This window comes from Patagioenas fasciata, chromosome 3 (genome assembly GCF_037038585.1).
Source record: "Patagioenas fasciata isolate bPatFas1 chromosome 3, bPatFas1.hap1, whole genome shotgun sequence".
Classification (NCBI taxonomy): Eukaryota; Metazoa; Chordata; class Aves; order Columbiformes; family Columbidae; genus Patagioenas; species Patagioenas fasciata.
In genome coordinates, this window is record NC_092522.1 from 19,315,823 (window position 1) to 19,337,235 (window position 21,413).

The 21,413-nt window shown below is 41.8% G+C and overlaps 1 protein-coding gene across 2 annotated transcripts in view; it reads right to left on the reverse strand.

Moving 5' to 3' along the window:
* Positions 1–21,413, reverse strand: part of LOC136099681 (ALK tyrosine kinase receptor-like) — an 81,599-nt gene that overhangs the window by 25,189 nt on the left and 34,997 nt on the right. For both annotated transcript variants that reach the window (XM_071805905.1, XM_071805906.1), the window contains exons 3-5: positions 19,579–19,710; positions 18,225–18,325; positions 7,949–8,118 (exon numbers count right to left, since the gene is read on the reverse strand). In XM_071805905.1, the coding sequence (XP_071662006.1) occupies positions 7,949–8,118; positions 18,225–18,325; positions 19,579–19,710 (403 nt within the window). The remainder of the gene's footprint in view (positions 1–7,948; positions 8,119–18,224; positions 18,326–19,578; positions 19,711–21,413) is intronic.

Sequence of the window (21,413 nt, forward strand, 5' to 3'; positions counted from 1 at the left end):
TTATTGCAATGACTCTAACAGGGGAGGTGACAACACCTCACTGACATTTTTGCACAGATCAAAGTGGGGTACGATGACTGCACATCCAGTACTTCAACTGGCACTCGTACAGCACAGGTACTGGTCCACAGCACTGAACAGACACACTCACTGCGAATACAGATACTGTGGTGGATGGCCATGAAAGGGCATTCCTGAAGGAAATTACACAGGAACAGCAAGATTAGCCCTGGCAAGTTTGTTGTGACTTTGTTGCTTAATAAATCCCAGTAACTTCCTCACATGGAACTCAACTCCTCATAAGATAAATCTGTGTTTCTAAGCTAGATTTCTTCATAGGAACGAAAACATGGCTGCTACAAAAGTCTTTCATGGCTTGGATATTAGAAAAAAAATGTTATGTGAGGACTGGTGGAAATTACTTCTTATCTGTCTCTTCTTTTGTCCTACTTGACCCCAGGAGTACAGCTAGAAAAAATGTTCCTTAGATGTATGATAACTGGGAAGTGCAAGTTACACCCCGCAGAGTTGAGTGTCAGCTGAGCTTTGAATACAACTCATACAAAGGACTTCTTGTTTTGTTTTTTTTTTTCTTCAAATCTCCTTGAGACAGGTGGGAATTGCTGTACCAGGTGGACAAAAAAACCTAGTTCAGGTCTCTCCCTTGGGGAACCTCAGTGAGGCTGTCTGAAGGGTACAAGTTTTACATAAATTCAAAAACCACTCAAAGGTGACTACTGATTAAATATTTCAGTCACAGATTAGAAATGGCACCAAAGGCATAACAAGTAAGCTTTTTGGTTTGTTTCTTTGGCCCAGCCCATGAAATCTGAATCTAGATGAGCAGTTCCATGAAAGGTAGGACCAAGCATATTCCAACTCAGTTAAAGCTGACAGAAACAGGATAACATCAGAGCTTTTGGGCTGTAATTTTCTTCATTCCTCAGGATCTTTAAATCTTGGTTTTTACTTCAGCGTTGTCAGCATTTGAACTTCATCACATCATCCAGGATTTTCTGTTCAGTTGGTTCTTTTTGCTCACTTTTTTATTTTTTTCCTTTATCCTAACAGAAGACTGGCTCCCTCCCAAAATATCTGGGGCTTATTTACATAGGGAAATACGGAGCTAAAAATATGAAAATACTTCTATAGCTATGTTGGTATAACCTCTATGAGGACAAACTCTTCTGCTTATGTCACCTATTCTTAAGTCTTCATCACACAGAAATGTTAGCTGTTGGGTTTATTATGTCCTCTTCTGTTTGGAAGGAAATAAAAAACATTCTCCTTGAATTGAAGACCTCAGAGAGCCGACCTTGTGTAAATTTTGCAGCTCCCTCCCTTCAGTAACAACTCCAAATTCCACCTAAATATTGTCCCTGGCTCACACAGACATTTCATGTTTCCATTAGCCAGACTCAGGCAGCTGTCTTCATGCTATTATTTTAGAAAAGCTCATAATCACTATTTTTTTTCTTTTTATCAGAAAGATAGGGATTATTAACCAAGATTGAATGTTAATCTCCTCTGTACTCAATCCTCCACACAGTGACACGATCACAGCATGCCTATACGTACAAATCCCATTTCATATCTTGTAATGTTTCGCCTCTGATGGAAGTGATTTCTCTCTCTACCTAGCTAAAATAATTACAGCTGAACCTGCTTGAGATCAAGGTACTTACAGAATGGAGAAGTTTCAGGTCACTAACCCTTATTACATTCAGGTTCCCATTAACTTCTCTGTTACAAATGATGCATTGTTAGCTCACTTCACAAAGGAATACTTACTATTTGGGATAAAAGATATACTTAGGTAGAATGAGATTATTTGGAGAAATACAAGCATCTTAACCAAACTCAGTTACAGGGACAGGATTGTCACACAGGAAGTTACTTAATAGCCAGTAATAAAGGCAGAGATTTTAAAAAGTGTTATTAAAGGCAACCATACCGAATATACACACGTACAAAAACTGTCACAGATACTCTGCACACACTGTCACCAAACCCCCCTTTTTCAGATGAAAAGAACAGCCATCAGCCATCAGCAGAATAACTCTTACTTCAAAAGCAGGACAGAAGCAGACATAGCTAACAATACAGGGCAGAAGAGCAGCAATAGAGCCATTAAAGTCTCACTCTGTTTTTAACAAAGTAATATGGGACCACATTGGAGCAACAGAGGCTATGCTTGTTGGATGGATATAAGAACAAAGAATAAAGAGAGCTAGGTGTAGATGTGACCAATGAATGCATATGTGGTAATGTGGTAACTGAAGGAAAGAAGCCAGAGAGTCATGGTCAATGGGGTGGAGTCCAGTTGGAGGCCTGTATCTAGTGGAGTGCCTCAAGGGTTGGTACTGAGACCAGTCCTATTCAATATATTCGTTGATGACTTGGATGAGGGACTAGAGTGCACTGTCAGCAAGTTTGCTGATGACACGAAGCTGGGAGGAGTGGCTGATATGCCAGACGACTGTGTTGTCATCCAGAGACCTGGACAGGCTGGAGAGTTGGGCAGGGAGAAATTTAATGAAATATAACAAGGGAAACTGTAGATTCTTGCATCTGGGCAGGAACAACCCCAGGTTCCAGTATAAGTTGGGGAATGACCTGTTAGAGATCAGCGTAGGGGAAAGGGACCTGGGGGTCCTGGTGGACAGCAGGATGACCATGAGCCAGCACTGTGCCCTTGTGGCCAGGAAGGCCAATGGCATCCTGGGGTGTATTAGAACGGGGGTGGTCAGTAGGTCAGAGAGGTTCTTCTTCCCCTCTACTCTGCCCTGGTGAGACCACATCTGGAATATTGTGTCCAGTTCTCGTCCCCTCGGTTCCAGAAGGACAGGGAACTGCTGGAGAGAGTCCAGCGCAGGGCAACAAAGATGATTAAGGGAGTGGAGCATCTCCCATATGAGGAAAGGTTGAGGGAGCTGGGTCTCTTTAGCTTGGAGAAGAGGAGACTGAGGGGTGACCTCATTAGTGTTTATAAATATGTAAAGGGTGAACGTCACGAGGATGGAACCAGGCTCTTCTCAGTAACAACTAATGATAGGACAAGGGGCAATGGGTTCAAACTGGGACACAAGAGGTTCCACTTAAATTTGAGAAGAAAATTCTTCACAGTGAGGGTGACAGACACTGGAACAGGCTGCCCAGGGATGTTGTGGAGCCTCCTTCTCTGGAGATATTCAAAACCCACCTGGACACCTTCCTGTGTAACCTCATCTGGGTGTTCCTGCTGTGGCAGGGGGATTGGACTGGATGATCTTTCGAGGTCCTTTCCAATCCCTAACATTCGGTGATTCTGTGATTGTTGTTTGTATGGAGGGTCCCTGTTTCTTCACCATAGAATGGGATGAAAGTTCAGGAATAACAGGAGACAAACAGGTCTCTGGGTACAAAATGTTGCCAAGAACTTTCTTTTTCTTTTTCTTCCTTGATGGGAAAACTAATTCTCAGAAACTCATTAGAAAGATAATCTGAAAGCAGTGCAAGGGAAAGACAGAGCAATGCAAGACAGAATTATTAGACAAGAAGAATGCTCAGCCACAACTGGCAGAAATGCAGCAGAGTGGTATGACTGAGACAACTTCTTTTGACTGCTCTGTTTCCTGCAGCAATTAGTGAGAGGTTCCGCAGCTGCTCTGGCTGCCACTGCGATCAGCACGGCTGAAGGAGCCAGACAGAGCAAAGGGGATCACTCCTGAGGACTGAAACAGAACCCCACATTGGCACACAGGTGAAAAACCAGTGAGCACCAGCCTAGTCCATAAAAACCCAGCAAACCAGTAAGAATGGAATAGGTAAAGAAACCAGTTTAAAGAAAGAAAATATAATCATCTGGACATGAATTTTGACTTGTTGCAACAGAAGGTCACCTTCTGGGGTAACTTAAGTTTGTAGACACTTTTGCATTCTTCCTCAGGAAAGTCACATCCATACTACCTACCTAGTAAGTCACATTTTTCTCTTCCAACATAGTAAAATTCCTCAGTCTGTGTTCAGAAGATCATCAGCAAGAAAATAATTTTTAAGCTCTCTGACCACAATGAGACCAAAAGAAAATTGTTTTTCACTTTCTGAAGGTACTGCCCTGCTAAAAGGACACAGAGTCCAGTCTGCTATCAGTGAGAAGGCAAATGGTGCCACTGCTTATGATCAAAAATGTAGTTTCTAGTGACTTCAAGTAAACTCCTTCTCTCAGCCCTCCTTCCATCTGGCCATTGTTACTTAAGACTGGCTACGAATTTAGCCTTTGTAATGCCAAAAAAATAAACTTAAGGATGAAGGAGGCCAAGGAAGCCTTTCTAACCAGTAGACACATTTACTTTCCTTTTTTACTTCTATACAATCTTTTTTCTATCAGAAGACTGCACTGAGGTTGGGCATGTTGCTATTAATAGTTGCCATTTGTTAAAAAGTTCCTCTCAACAGAAGTTACAGGGAAATCTCTAAAGAAACATACAGGTAGAGTAGAGAATATAGTACTTAAAAGACCAGAGTTGGGCTGGGCTGGCTCATGTGAAGTCCACTTCAAGGTAACTCCAGCCAGGCGGTAGATGGACCCACGGAACATTTAGTCTACATGTCACTCCACGTGGCTGGCCTCAGCTTCTCCAAGAGAGCAGAAATCAAGAGAATTAGTATTTGTTTCTTAAAGTAATTTTTTCCAGCCAGGCTTCAGCCTGTTAGAGCTAAACCTTTTCCACCTTTTCCACTGTCTGGAAAAACAGTTGTTAGGTGGGCTGGTGGCAATAAGCATCAGCCTACAGCCAGCTCTAGAGAATCACTTTGTTACACGTGCTTGCAATTTATCTATGCAATATACCTTAACCATACTGTTAAACTAACAAAATGTCTAATTATTAGCTACACAAATCATTCATCTTCAATTACATGAGGCTTCTGTTTGCTCCTGCTGTCACATTCCCATGACTATATCATTATTAAAATTCAAACTCACATTTACTTACTAACTAAAACCAAATGTATAAAAACAGCAAGCCCAAACTATCAACTACGACAGAGCTTTCAAGACCGTCTCCTACTTGCATATCTGTGAAGGTGAAAAAGAACAATTCTCAACAGACTCATCTCTGGAAAACAAATGGTAATCTTCCATCTAATACAACAGTTTTACAATAACACAGTTTTCTACACTACTCTCAACCCAATCACTTTAGCACTGCATTAATGTGTAAATTTCAGTATGCAAAAATTACCAGTTCCCTGGCTTTCACTAATCTGTGCTGATTATCTGATTTGTCCTTCAGGGAGGGGCAGGTGACTCCATGGGGGCCAAATGAGGATTGTTAGTTCATGCTGAGTATATTTAAATGGCAAGTTAAAATTCAGCACCTCTGGAGACTTTGCCTTTTGCCTCTGGTAAGCACAATTTGTTCATCCAGCAGCTCAAGAAGCTCTTGCCCACAACTGGCTTCATTGGTGGTGGCTGCTTTGGTGGCACATCCTTCACCAGGCCCTTCACCCTTCCTTCCCCCCTCCACAGAGGACACCGAGCATGTGGAACTAGGTTACAGCTCCATTAACCTCCACAACACATGAGCAAACTCTCAAGATGAGGAAGAATAGCTAACTTTGGAAAGATGTAAGAAGCCAGGACTTCAGCCTCTTTAAAGGCCATGCAAGAAAGGAAAGACCTCACACAAGGTGACATTGCAACTGGATGATTTTCTAAGGATCAGATGGGAGGAAAGAAGACAATCCTTTCCTCATCGTACTCTTGGAAATGAGGAATGTATTCTGGGTTGCCCAGGATAAGGCAGTGCTAGAAATCTAACATCCCTCAGTCCCAATTTAGCATCTTTGTCATACTCCTCCCTACTTGCCGTTACTGCCAAATCACCTGAAATGTTCTAGCTGTGATTTTTTGCCAAAACATAATTTCCCTGAACAGCCCAGGGGACATAAAACATTTAAGAAATGTCTGTTTCTAAAGATAGAGCTGATCTAATTTCTTGGAAGTCTTCCTAATGATTCTTTGAAGTGCTATAAGCCAAACATGGAAATTATGGCTAAGCAGCTTTTGAACATGCATGCTTTTGAGCAGTTTTAGAGCATATTATCTTGTTATTAATAACACTTTTCATCCAGCTTCCCAATTACAATGGAATGTGCTTTAATTATTTGTGGAACTGGCATACTGGTGTGCTTTATTCAAGAGCTTTACTTCTGAGGGGTGATTTAAAGTTTAGCTCCTTCTGTAGGAATATCTGTAATATCATGCTTCTAACGCAGACCTTCACAGCTACTGACACAAGAACCAATTAGAAAAAGACAGACACAGCAAGCTTTCAGCTGCACCAGCATTGCGTTCACATCAATTAAACACTTCTTACAGTTCAATAAAACTGCCATTTATCTCCAAAGTAGGAGTTCGTTCTTAATCTGTACATCAGTTCATATTTCCTAAGAAATGGGTTCCAAGATGATGAAAAAGACACCTGAAGTATTTCCAAATCTCATGGAAGATGTATTCCTTCTCAGGAAGGACTGGTTTCAAATAAATCAAACTCAGATAAAATTCATTAAAATAGTGCACTTTCTGTGAATAAATACAGACAAAACTTTTCAGGAGACACCAAAAGTTCAAAGATTTCCTTGCTTATGACTTAACCTCCCATGTAGCAGTTGGATTTGTGATTCTACATGAACCTGCTAGCCTGGCTTCCAAGATCAAAGTAGTCTCTGCTTGACTGTGCAACCACAGAGAATTTAAAGGAAAGCAATAGTATAAGAATACAGAATAATTCAGGTACAAAACATTCCCCTGGCAACATTAGAAAATAAATCACATAAATAATAATGACAAAATATACCATTCTTCAAAGGAAACACTGAATGGGAATGAAGCTACCAGGTATTTTTACAAATGGTGCTTCAGCAGTGGCTGCACAATAAGCCTAATGCTGGTATTTTTTAAATCTTTGATGCACAATATTAATTATGCATTCAGGACCAAAGCGTTGGCAGTGTCCTTGTATTTGCAGCCTACGTGCATCCCCAAGAGCCAGCAAGATAAAAGACATATTCATACAATGTTTGTTCAAACTTCTTGTAAGGCAAACTATCCCTTAATGAAATCCATTATTTCTAGGGCACAGATTTCCAAAAAGACAAAGGACACTAGTGCTCATGACACAGATTGTAGATGAATCTTACAGCCTAGGGGCCAGGGCAGCAGGAGGTGAAGTATGTCTGTGTCTTCTCCACAAACACCAGAGGCCAGAGCACACATAAAAAGTAAACAGTGAACAACGGAGTATTCCCTTAAAGCTGAATTGTAAGAAGCAGCTAAAACAACACTCTTTAAATAAGCATATGCTACCAGATTAAGCATATGCTACCAGATAAACCGTTTGTGCTTAAAGCCAGAATACAGACGTAACTGAGACAGACTTTTATTAAGCTGAGTCTCCTGCTACAGCTAACACAAAGGTGTTCAGATACATCCTTACCTGATTTTCAGCAGGTTTTTCTCCCATCATTTTAATCCTCAGATCTAGACACACTCAACACTGGGGACTTTGATACCCAGAAAAGTAATCAGCTGTGCAGCTCACATCCAACTTTAGCAAGCCACGTAAGATGATCAAACACACTACATGAAGCAGTATGTGAGGAGAATGATTATTTCCAGTCAATGAAACAGAGACACGTAAGTTTAAGCCCCTTGCTGTATACTATTCAGAGACCCAGTTTGTGAACCAAGACCACCACTCAGGAGTTCTAAAATTGAGTGCTTTGCTCTAACTACTCAGTCATTCTTTTTCTCCACCTGTAACAGAAGATACCTCCTGGGGACAAAGCGCTGCTTCTCCCTGTGGGAGCCACTTCCAGGAGCGCTGCTGGCCATTTCCATTGCCAGGTAGCTAGTGATGGAATGACTGATCACCATGAAGGAGAATGATGAGGAGACTCATACCTATCCAGAATATCTGGGAGAGGTAAGATCATCCACTGCCATATTCCCAAACCTTCGCTGTTATCCACATGCCAGAACGTCCGGCTCTGTTCCATTCCTGTCTTGTTCTCGACCAGCACCAGGGATATATTTCCCAGCAAGACACCATGGATGAGCCATGACATTCGTAGCTAGAAGGAAGAGAACATATGAGATTAAAACTCACAAAGATTATCCAAAAGTTAGCAAAATTCCCAACTCTTCTTTGACTTCTTTGTTTTCCAGTCACCAAAAAGTTGATTCTTCCTCTCTTATGCTCATGTAAACATTTTAGAAAACTCCACAAATGTGGAAGCTTGTAATACTTAGTCATGCTATTTACTGTTGGAACTACTGGGCTTTTTTCTAGGTAAAGTTGAGCCCAAAACACCTGCTTTAGCTTTCACATATTTGTCTGCAGTTTTAAAGGTATAAGCTAATACTTCTCTTACCTACAGTACAAAGATCACACTCAATTAAGATGCCACCTAAAAGATTCAAGTTAAGACTTACCACTTTTTCAGCAATAAACTTATATTCTTGCAGCAGCAAAATCACAAGGAGAATAGCTGCAAGAAGCAAGCATCACCAGTAATCAAAACTTCACCCCCTAGATACTCTTTTCAACAATCAAGTTTTTCCTTACCTTTTTCCAAGTTTCTACAGACTTTCCAATTAAAGTTCAGTAACAATGAGGTTTTATTAATTAAAATACCTTAGGGAACTGGATTTCTAACATTTTTTTATCAAGTTTAATCTAACTGAGTCCAGTTCTTTGCATTTATTCCCAAATGTAAAACTATTTCATGTAGTTTTCTCATTTTATGACTGTCTCTCCCTCATTGTATTAAAAGAAAAACAATCCCTTCCGCATCAGGCTAGTCTCAGAATCCATGTTACATGAATATAGTCTTCTAATTTTCTTGGGAAGCAGACAACCTAGGTCTTTGTTAATGAAGAGCATAAGTAAAATACACATATATATTACATGCAGGAGCTGGGTCTCATCTCAAAACCAGTAGAAGTGAGAATGCTGAAGGAATGAGTTTATTAAAGGCACATTAATTATGGATTTTTGGACACAAGAAACTGTTCAGCACAGTATCAAGCATCTATGCATGTTAAAAAATAGGTCTCTGGTTTGTAATACTTCAAAGCAAAGACCTAAGTTAGGAGAAATTAAAATTATATTTTACACAGGGATATCTGATAACATTACTTACTTCCTTGCTTGGATAGCATAGACTATTCATATCCATTTCCCAGCATAAAACAGAACTGCTAGATTTTCCTTGCTGTTCCTATGTCATGGTGTAAGTCTGTCCTGGCAGATAAGTCAGATTTAGGGGTTGAAAGGACAGAAATTCTGCTTTTATTCTTAGTTTATGCTCACAGTTCTGAGGTGGATGAAACAAAATTCTGAGTACCCATTATATTAATGATCAGTATTGAATTTAGGTAAACAGTGCAGTTCACCTGCTGTCTGCAAAGCTGCAAAAACAGCAGTGACTTTGAATTTGACGATGGCAGAGACCAAAAAATCTAGATGTGGTTCCTCTCTGTATCCAGTCCAAAATTCACTGCACCTGCCTGGAATCCCTCCTGCGTGTGAACTGCTAGTGCATATGACACAAGCATTGATAAGGTGTACAAACTGATATGCAGGTATGGGTCTCTGAATCCATCCCATTACCTCATTTTGATCACAGATGTTCAAGACTGACACGTAGGTTTTCAGTAGTCCAACAAACTACCAGTGGGGCCTACCAGACCACAGCACGTCTGGGACAAGCCACTGCTCAACTCTGACTACCAGCTCCCTCTCACCCCAAGTTTGGGAAAGGACTTGTGGAGTCCCATGTCCATTTCCACAATGTCAGACAGTGGAAACCATGGGATGAACTGTGAGGATTTTCACCTCGCAGACACCAGAGAGAAAAAGTAGAGTTGAGCAGGACTGCAAAGAACTGCTTCAGACCTGACACGAGGTGATGGGCAGGAGGCAGCTGGGGGAGGGCTGAATTCACACCCACACATTCAGCAGAACCAACACCAGTGGAAGAGGCTGCTGACAAAGGTTTATGGTGTAGGAGGCTGATGCCTTCAATCTTGATATCTGCATGGCTGCTCCTAACTCTTGGTGCATACATGATCCTAGTGTCAGGTGACAATCAAGATTAAATAACCTGTTGGGTATTTTATACTTTCAGGGTTCTATAAAGTGAGACTACTGAAATTACAGTGAAGATTGCTCTTGCCCTTAAATATCATTAGAATACCTTTCAGATCCACTTCAGTAATTTCCCTCAAGAAAAAAGTTATTTTTTTTAAATAACTTTGGAATGCCAGTGGACATTTAAAGCACTCATCTCAGTTTAAAGCAACTCCTTTTACTGAGGGCCCATATGTGAGGCACTTCTAGGTTCTAATGCCAACTCTGCTGTAATGCACTATGTGAAATTTCTCATACAGGTAAACTGGAGCGACTTCACTGTGCCATTTTGACAGTTCAAAATTTGAGAGGTAAAGACCTGAAGCTCCTACTATGCAGGAGCTTTCAGACCTCTGCCTCTTCTGGAGACCTGCCAGGCAGTAAGAGCCAACATCTGCATGGTCAGGAGTGAGAAAAGAGTGAGCCTTTGATAGCTATTAACGTAACACTAGAGCAAAAGCTGAAGCAATTGAGGAATTGGAATGGATGCCTTTGCACACATGTCAGCTGTTTGAAGGAAAGACATAGCTGGCATTAGATGTGGGAGATCAGCTCGTTGGCAAAGTGCAATATGCAGAGTCTAATGAACTGGCTCCGAGTGAATCGACTGGCACTGTGTCCAAATGGGCATTTTTGGCTGTGATTTCCATGGTTTCTGAGCTTCACAGCAGGGCAGTCCAGGTCTTTTCACACCTGCTGAAGTGAACCAGAGCAGATGATGAGCTGGATGCCATAGTAAAGACTTACGAATGGGGCTGGCATTCATTCCACACAACATGGCATCAGCGGTGGCAGATGGTACTACATACACCATGCGGCCTGTAAGTAGTGCAGTGGCACAGTTGGAAAAAACTGAATCTGGGCTGTTGGTGGCATACCCCTAACATTATGTTATCAAACATCTTCCTCTGTGTTAAACCAGCAGGACAATATTCAGAATCTAGAAACATCACTGAGAAATTAATTCAGCATTGCAGGTAGACATTGGCTCAACAGCACCTTGTTTTCTGGTTTTAGAACTCACCATAGCTGGCGATTAGCTGTTCAGATGCAAACCCAGTGACTCAGTCAATGAAATGCTCTAAACTGATTTGGGGAAAATTGAAGGGAGAGAGAGCCCATGGTAAATACACAGCATACTGAGGCAACTTGGGTCAGACAGCCATATGCACTATACTGCAAATACCATCTGGAAAGATGCCTTCTGAGAATCCCCTTAGCCTCTGACTTTGTGGAATTTCTGAAATGACAAACAGGAGACCAAATTCACCCAAGAAAGAGCAAAAACCTAGTCCTTATCAATATGAACAGGACTTGGCAGGTTTAACAGAGAGGCGAAGAAAAACAAGGAGGGCAGATTTTCTAGCACAAGTTGCGTAATTTCAAGAACACCTGAGAACTGAGACTTGTATTTTACTTTCTTATGCACAAAAGAAAAGAAACACTCAGAGCCTTCTGGGTAAAGCTGGGGCCTGCTTATGCCTGTGAGTTTAATGGCCAGAAACACTCCAGTATGAAACCAGTGCTTAAATGCCTGACTGAGAACCAATGACACACATTCACAGCAGCATAAATACAAAATTCCCCAGTGGCACTCCAGAGTGTTGCTGTTTCTTTTCCCTCCCTTTCTGGGTGGCAATGCCCCGGGCTTTTAGTACAATGGTGCTACCTGGCAGGAAAAGCTAGTTATCTGTCTTTAGCACAAATAACCAAAAGAAAGATAAAAAGAAGAACACACTTCAAGCATGTCTTGGAGTAAGGTATTTTTAAGAAGATGGAGAAGACCCTAGAGGCATCCTTCTCCCAAGGATCTGCAGCAGTTGGATCTCACTGGTGGTTCTCTTGCTGCCCACACCCCAACTCTGCATGACAGGCTTATATCTTGTGAGACCCCACATTACTTAGTTCTCATACCCCCAGTCGTTTCCTCCCATCTATCATCCTTGCTCAAAGGAATTCCTCAAAATTTTTCTGACCAGGACCTGTGGAATTCTGAAATACAGACACTTTTTCTGAAAAACGTAACTCTTGTATTGGGTCTTCTTCATGGGACAGGAAACAGTGGAAGTTGTTTTCAGATGTGAATGCCCTGACTCAATAAATGAAGTGAGACATTAAAGGAGCTTGGAAAACACCTAATTGTTGAATAGAAACTGAAGTTGCAAGTTGGAATACAGTTTACACAGAATTAGACAACAGCTGCGGGCACCTTTGCCAAGTCTTAGTAAGTTTTGTCCATGAATATGAACTACGTTTGAGGCATGAAGTTTATCATATTGGCAATATTGTTTTTCTTACTAGAAATGAGAAATGGTTGCACACAACCTAGGCAGGCAAAAGAACCTTGTATTTTGTATGAACAGATTTTCATGCTATTTATTCTCGCATTATTTCCTACTTATATCTACTTTCATAAAATCAAGAACTTGATAAAAGCACCTACATTTCAGGAAAAAAAAAAACAACAACATAACAAAATAGAGATGACGACAAAAGAGAAAGAGAAAATGTGCATAATTTTGCTGCCAGAGTAGCGTGGACTGACCGGGCCTTAAGAAATTTTGGATATTATAGATCATCTAATCCAACACAGAAGCCAGGTGGCAAAGGAAGCTAGAAATTATACAGGCAGATAACAGTGAATAAGCTGTACAGACTGTAAAAACAACACTTTAAAATAAAAAAGGATGCTAACAACATTCTGCAAAATAAAGCACATGAAAGGCTGCCCTAGCGGCGTATCCATGTTGCGTTTTTCATGCTCATAAATGTTCTGAGTCAATGTTATTACCATGTATCCTTCTAAGTTATTTAAAGCTTAAGGAATAGAGGAGAAAAAGAGATACACTCTGCAGGTGTCAGCATGGGGCTCAGAATGCACTCAACGAATGATTTATATTATTGATTTACATGCTTTCTATGCTTTGCATAGAAAAGAAAACGGAATTAATAACCACAGAGGATGAAAACATCTTTATATCAATAAACGTGAACAAGAGGGCAAACTTCAACTATACTGTTCTATATCAACTTATTATATTTATTTTCTAGAGAGAATATGTTTACATTTGAAAAGTAATTTCAGGTTTAAAAGAAGTCTGGCTCAGTTTAGTACTTACTTACATAATGTAATGGTGGCTTTCAAGAAATAGCTAGTTGAAATGTCAAAATAGTATCAGAAAAATATTTTCATTATTCTAAACACGGCCAAAGGCACAAAGCTCTTTTACTATCATAGGAATCTGTTTTCATTGTTTTTCAGCAGACCTATATCCTCAAAAATGTTTGACCCAGGATTTAACAGAACAATGAAATAATGTGGTTCCCAATCACAATGTAGTCCCTCTTGCAAAGGAGTCACCTTTCTTGGAGATGCATGTGATAACATTTAAGGCTAATTTCAAGTCCATCACCATTCAGGCAACACCATCTCTGTTTTCATTCTCCTTCTCTATTATAGCCTACACCAAAACTGCTTGCACGGCTTTTATTTCTCAAATAGGGCACTAAGGTCGATCGCAGATTCCCTTGTGCTGAACAAAGTGCAGCCTTTTTAAATATCAGTCTCCTGACTGTTCATGTTTCTGCAGTGACTTTCAAACGGAAGTAATAGTCACAATGCACCACAAAATAAAACCTCGCAGGACAGATACAACTACTGCTGCCCAGGCAGGTACACACTGTACCAAGCCCTCACAGACCGCAGCAGTCCTAGACACGGTTTCCTTATTTTTATGACAGAAGCCCAAACACTTTGGGAAGACACAGTTATGACTCTGATGATCTGCAGGCATCACCACATCCTTCAAAACCTGAGGCTGCAGACAGCAGGGAGCATCTCTGAAAAATGGAATAAAAAGCGAGTCAACATGTGCGACTCGGCACTTGTACAGCAACAACGCTGGGGCTCAGGGAGATGGGACTGCCTCGCTGTCCAGATGGGGGGCCAGAACTGAGTCTCCAGCTCCCACACGAAGGTGAGCACTCCCTGGACATCTGCAGCACTTGTGTCAGTTCTCTGACACCTTTGCAAAGTACTGAGAAGTAGGTGGCCATCATAGTCTTGCAACTGTGCGCACCTAGGGGTTATATGCTGTGGCAAAGCAATTTAGTTTTGCCAAGGGTGGTGTCTGAGATGACAGCACTTCCCTTGGATTTTAATTGCAATGTGGTTTCCCAGATTCCCAGACAGGAGTACAGCTACTAACAACACACATATGGATTTATTCTTCAAAAAGAGGAAATGTCTAACCACTTCATGATCCTATTCGCCCTGTCAGCCTTGTGCAGGCCAACTGATTCCCACTCAGAGGAGGGGAATCACAGTGTGAAGAGAAGGGGTGAACAGTGCCGCATTTTATTACTCAAGCTCTATAAATTCTGCCTTTAAATCAGGCCACTGTTTGTATTAATTCTTCGCACTTTATGTGCATCCGCATGCTCAATTTCACGTGCTTTGTTTCCAATGAACTTTTACATGTGGGTTAAAAGGTTTTCCCTCTTGATTACTGTGACTCAGTTTGGTCACTCAAGCATTTCCTGAGCTTTTTGTTGCATCTCCCCTTTCTGGCTACTTCTGGGTAATCGAGCATCTTTTCATGGACTACGCGTACCACTTCCTGCGTTCCCCCAAGATTTAGTAGAAGTGCCACAGTTTCCCTCTTCCATATAAATTGGATTTTAAACACACAGTTAGTGGGGTCAACAGGCAAAGGACTCTACTGAATGTGCAACACAAAAAGATAACAAGGACTGTCTGGACTGCAAACAAGAGAGATTGTTTGAAGCCAGGATGCTCTAGCCAAGATTTAATAAAACAACAAAAAGAAAGAGAAAAACTAACTGAACCAAGAACAAAGGGCAGCATCACAAACTAACCGCTCTGACCTGACAAAAGCACTGAAGAACAAGAAAATGAAAACATAAAGCTGCTCAAAACAAACAGGAGCAAAGTTCAATACAAAGCTACACAAAAAACACAAGGCACATTGGGGCCAATCCCAAACGTGTGGGAAAGTATAGGCTGTGTGTATTACTGTATCCCCTGAATGCATTTTTACCCTCATCTCATCTTTTGATACATGTGGGGCAGTACAGAGTGGGTCAGGCTGATTTCTCCCTTTCTGAGTTAACGAGAAGCCTCCCACAAGGGATGGGAAACGCCAGGGGAGCACAGCCCAGCACGCTCCCCGTGACCAAACCCAAGCCAGGGAAAGCACAAAGATGGATGGTTGTGCTTGTCCTATGCTTAGTGGCAACACATACACCAAAGATCACCCAGGCTCTGGAGTGCCCCCAAGCCAGTGTCAGCCCTGATGCAAACAGCTGCGCAGAAGCTCAGCAGCGAAGATGTTGGGACCAGACCACCCCACAAGTCTCCAAGGTGTGAGTAGTCATTTTTTCAGACTATTCAGTTGTTTTTGTTGTCAGTCTATCACAGTAGAAGATTAAACAGCCACGCTGAGAGAGAAAAAACAAGCCTGAAGCATTAGCAAACTCTTTGTGGCTGGTACCCACTGTACACTGCTTGACTGTTTCCTTATCAACATTGAGTCCTGCTTCCATGGACATTCTGGCCAAAAACCAGCATCCTCCAGCCTGGTAAACAGCACTACAGCAGGTAATCCTCCTCACGCTGAGGATAAGTAATTAATTCCTATGCACAGCTCAGGCTAAAAAGCAGGGTGCCAGCATTTGCTGTGGTGGGTGTAATTGTCTAACATGACTGGATAAAATAAAAGCCAATTGAGGGAGAAGGTGGAAAAATAGTAGCTTTTGGTAAACAGTGGGTCTAGTAGTGCCCCAGAGCTTCTATGTGGCAGAGAGAGAGGAGTCCAGATCAGCAAATTGGGGATGTCTGCTGGGCTCCTTTTTGCTCTCCTGTTGCCACTGGGGCAGGCACGCCATACAAGGAGGAGAAAGGGTATTAAATGACAGGCTGCAGGACAGCCTCCATCATTAACATATATTGATGCAGGATGTGAATCTGAGCTGAATCTCTCTGGGATGCTGGAATCAGCTGTCAACACCAGCCACTCTGTAAGTGAGCATGCAAGGAGAGCAAGCAGGTATCTGAAGAAGCATGTGAGCCGGATCAAACACAAGAGGGAGGGCAGGTTTATGGTTCACTCTGACTTCGGCAGAATAAATGGGTCTAATTCACACACGCTGATATCCCTTCGCCACATGAATCATGAGAGGGTTTTTTGTCTGTGGGATTTCAGTTGCCAGAGAATCTGTCCTGGTTGTGACATGCCAGGTGGAGCTGTCAGCAGCGACAGGTAGAAGAAAACTCATCTTTTAATGCCTGAACTTGAGCCAGTTCAACTGAGAAGTGATTGAGGGTGAATAAATACAGGACAGCACTATGTATTTTCACAAGCTCTTTTCTGACTATAATTTCACTATAAGGAAGTTTGTTGGCACCTACTGGAGGAATAAGTACATAGGGTGGAAATATCTCCTTTCTCCTCTTGTGTTGTGCTGAAAAGTGGAATTAAATTATTCTGCTCACAGACAGATTGTTCCAGTAAAATAGAACTTGAAGCCACCAGGGGCTCATTGAGAAGGGAAGCTTTTACACTATATGAAAAGGCAAGAGACAAAACCCTTGCCAAACTCCTTCACTCTTTATTACCGACAGCTGCAATGCTGGATGCGTGCGGATGCCTTTTAACTGCCAAGGGGAGTGACGGAGGTGGGATGGCATGTGAGCAGATGAAATATATGGCAGCTTCTCCCCCGACGGCAAGTTTAATTATTTGCACTGTTGTATACACAAGAAAAAAAAAATCACATATTGGGAAATCATTCACTTTGCTTCCTATGTCAGGTGGATTATGAAAAACACTCGCTCTTCCCGGTCCATAGCAGAACATGGCCTTAAAATATTGAGAACCTGCATATGCCTTTGTCATAGAAGGGAGGAAAAACAAGGTAGAAAGTATTTCCTAAAGAAAGAGGACATTAATATATCAAGACAGCAAACCCAGACGAGCTTTGCTATATGAAGAGAGGTATCCAACAGAAGTGAACCAAACCAAACTGTAAGCCAGAGAAACATTTCTACGTGCTTTCATTCCAGAGGACTTTCTAATGCATCCCTTCTCGTCCTTTCTGCATTTTAAGATCAGTGGAACAGAGAGAATCTGATTATTTTGTCTGTTCAGTGCTCAGCCAACAAACACCAGACTCTGCTTTGTTAGGATCCAGGAGCTTGTGTGATACTTCAGGGTGACCATGCAAGATGTGAAATGGTCTAAGTCACCAGGCATGGTTCAAAGTCCTATCAGTGATAATACAATATGTGAGGCTATAGACTAAAGCGATGCAGACAGGTCATCTTTCTGTAATCTGCAGTTTAAGGGTTAAGTACAATTGACTCAGAAATGACAACCATTTGTGTAGAGCTGGCAAGCCTCGATATACGTGCTTACATTGATGTCATAAAACTGTCAACAGCTTTTCTGCTTGAATAAGAACCTGGTTCCATTCTACATCAATTTATCTCTGCTGCTGTTAACTTCAGTGCACCTATGAACAAGGCCTACGGGAGGGTTGGTAGGCTTGAGGAGCAGCTTGAGGAGCAGCTTGAGGAGCAGCCAGCTCAAATCTCAGCTGTGCTAGAGGAAGCATGCACTGTATTTTGTGAGCAGCTCAGGGGCAGCCCTGAAGCCTACGCTTTCTCAGATCTTGCAAATACAGTGTTTGTTCGTACAGTAAGCTTCTCCCTCTTTGCGTTTATGTCATGCTGGCTGCAATACCCCTACAGCAGATACACCTAATTATGAAGATTGTAATACATCATGTGAGGCCATACAATGAGGACAAGATACGCTAAGCTTTTCAGAGCGCATTTTGTAGCATTTCAAGTAGATAACCATATCTTTCACCTGCACACAGAAGCATTAAATTCATGTATTTTACAGATAAGCCATCAGAGAAAGTGGTTGCTGTGTTACTGACCCAGTGCCTATGTTTGAAAACCAGAGTCAAGCACACAAAAGCTCTCTAAGTTGCAAAAGAAAAGGGAACATTGGGACTTGCCTCACAGGGAGAGTTCCTCAGAGGAGCTGGAAACGCAGTGCTGGTCATGACAGTGTTTGCTACTGCAGGTGCTTTGCTGGTGTTAAGGAGAAGTGCACAACCTGGATAAAAGAGCAGGAAGAAAGTCAAACTGCAGCATTCACCTTCTGGTTTCGGGGTTTGTGAAACGTCCTCAGAACCTATGTTAGCTGGTTCCAGCTACAGAGAGCAGAAGGCTTTTTCAATTTACAAGGGATGCAGCTTCACCAACCCAACAAACATACTCAGGAAACACACTTAAAAAGTCTGTCTACCCCCTACAGCTATCTTCTTTTTTTCTCCATAACTTCAGAGTCATCATCCTTGCAAGGCTGAATAACAAAATGTATCTTTTATGAAAAAAAGGTAACTTGAAAGAGAATATTTATCTTAGCCAATCCCAAAACAAAATACAACTGTGGTAAGACACCACCAGAGTAATATCAATGCAGCTGGAGGCCTCTTTAGTCCTTTAATCACTTCTTGTAAAAAGAGGAACAAGGGCAGTAGTAACACCAGGGTTCCTCCTTGGCAGCTCTGCATGAAAAGGTGTGTTATTTGCATTATTTCAGCTCTGCCCCCCCCAGCTCAGGAGGGTACCAATACTTAGAGTCCAGTTATTTGGGCTTTCATTGAAATAATTGCCTCTACAGCATAGACAAATCATGAATCACCAGCACTTGCCAGCTTTCCACAGTACTCCCTTTCTTTGCCTTCATTTTCACCTGTCCTTCTGTCACTCTGTGGTCTGAGCCATCAGATGGCACAAACGCACCGTAGCCTACACCAGCTCACACAAAAGTAGAGAATCTTTCTCTTCATGTTTCACTCTGAATCTAACATTCTAAAGCAATGTTTGGATTATAAACCACCAGTTTTGCTGTAATTATCCATAGAAGTGGAACTCAAGGGACAATGGAGCAAAGAAAAGAAGAATTAGGAAATGAGAAGGGGAAAAAATAAGCAGAACAGGGAAACATAGGATGTAAAAAGGAAAACTGGAAAGAAAAACACAGATCAGTATGGAGGAGGGTCATGCAGATGAATATTTGGTGTGAAGTTGTTTAGAAAGCGTCAAGATCAGTATTTGGTGTCAGTCATGGAGACATGAAGTACCAGTCTATACCCTCAAGACAGAAAGTGAGCAGGTTAGTCGTTTCCTCAAAGCACTCAGAGTAGAAAGATGGCTTTTTTTTTTTTTCCACCAGAGGCTGGATATATAAATACACAGGAAAACGCGCCTTGTGTTTTATTGTTTCTCCCAACCAATTTGTGTAATTTTTTTTTTTTGTTCTCCACTGCTCATTCTCTGCACTTACTATTTGCTCTCACACACCTTCTACTGAAGGAAAGCGGTTGTGCTCCGGGCTCCCAATCTGCCATGGAGAAGGATGGGACGCAGAAGGGCCCTGCATCCAGCCGCAGTCTCCTTCTTCAAACGAACAGTAAAAGCCAGAGGGAAGATTTTCTGCAAGAGGGAAAGACAAACACGCACACACACACACACAGAAGAACCCAGGTGAGCTGAGGAGGAGACTCCTGGGCACACAGAAATGCTGCAGTGTCTATTCTGACCAAGATGCCCAGGGTACACAGTCACCCCCACTGTCCTTCTGTGTGGGGTCGCGTACCTGCCTGACCATGGGGATGGGAGTGGCAAGGGAAACAACCCACAGACTGTGACGAATCCGAGTGAAAAGATGCATCTCATTATACACTCTGGAGTCTCCTAAATACCTGGTCTCTACAGCTCCACCCACCCAAGGTTACACCTTGGAGATGGCTTTCCTAACCCTTGCTTCTGCAGCTTGATGGAAGGAGATCTTGGATAATTTCCTGACATGATTCCCCTCCCTTACAGTCTAGATCTCTGGTCAGCCCAGCTTAGCAACACTATTGTGGTCTCAGGTGAAGAAGCACTGAATCATTTTGTGCCTCAGTTTTTGAACCTGTGGATCTGTTTGGTGAGAAGAGGATAGTTTATTTTAAGCCATACTTTCAGGCTTTGAAGCCCACTCATTCTGTCACTGGTTTGGGATTTCAGGCAAGTTTCCAGCTCCAAACAATAAAGGCACACTAGTTTTTTACCTTTAAATTAACCAGCTTTAAAGTAATAGTCATCTCATTTGAAGTAACTTCATGCCTTCCTCTCCTTCTCTATCTACATTGCAAGTTCTTACACAGGATGCAAAGCACATCTCGTGCCCTACTTACGTTGACACAGGTGAACATCCTCTACTCGGCCATGTATCACACATTTCCTTCAAAACTCATGAAGCTATTTTACTCATCACCCTCAGTAAACACCCACTGCCTCCCTAGTTTCTACTGTTGTCTAGTTCTGCCTTTGCATTTCTCTTCTTCAATGTGAGGCCAGACTTTGTACTTATTAAGTAACCTCAGCAGAAAACAAACCTTATAAAATGCCATGTAAAATCACTATCACTATAACATGATTTTTCACCTTTAGTGAATCTCTAACGATTCTTCATGCAGATTCTGCACCGAGGGTGCTGCTGACAACTCTGTCAGATATCAGAGGGCTTCTCAATAATAAAAGGGCAAAAACTGGGTTTTACCGGGGAAAAGATAGAGCACAAAGCTAGCCTGGGAGAAAAAAGTGTCTTTTTAATACAGAATTACATTAGGCAAGAAAGCTGTCAGAAGAGAAGAACAGCAACCAGTCATTTTAGCCTGCTATCCAGACTAACCAGTCCTTGGGGCTGGCAGTACAAAGCCCCTGGACACGCTTGCTCTTTGGGGCGGTCCTCCTTCCAATAAACTCGAAAAACTGCTGTGATGAACAGATGTAGCTGCAAAAGGGATGATGATATACTTCTGACTTCGCACAGTTTTTACACCACTGTATACTCATATCTGCCCTTAAAAAAGCTTAGTCCATATTTGTTTTCTCCTTCCATGTTCCCCTAAAACTTCCCCTAAAACTATCTTCCTTTTTTTCTTGTGGGTTTGGGGGTCGTTTTTGTTGGGTTTTGTTTGTTTGTTTTGTGGGGTTTGTTTTGTTTTGTTTTGTTTTTTCTTTTGAAATAAAGGAAAATGAGACAAGAAATCTGTGTAAAACTGCAAGATAAAAATGAAAGTTCATGTGCAAACACATCATAAAACTCCATATCCAGGAAATCAGTTTTTCCTTTCAACTGCTTGTCAAAA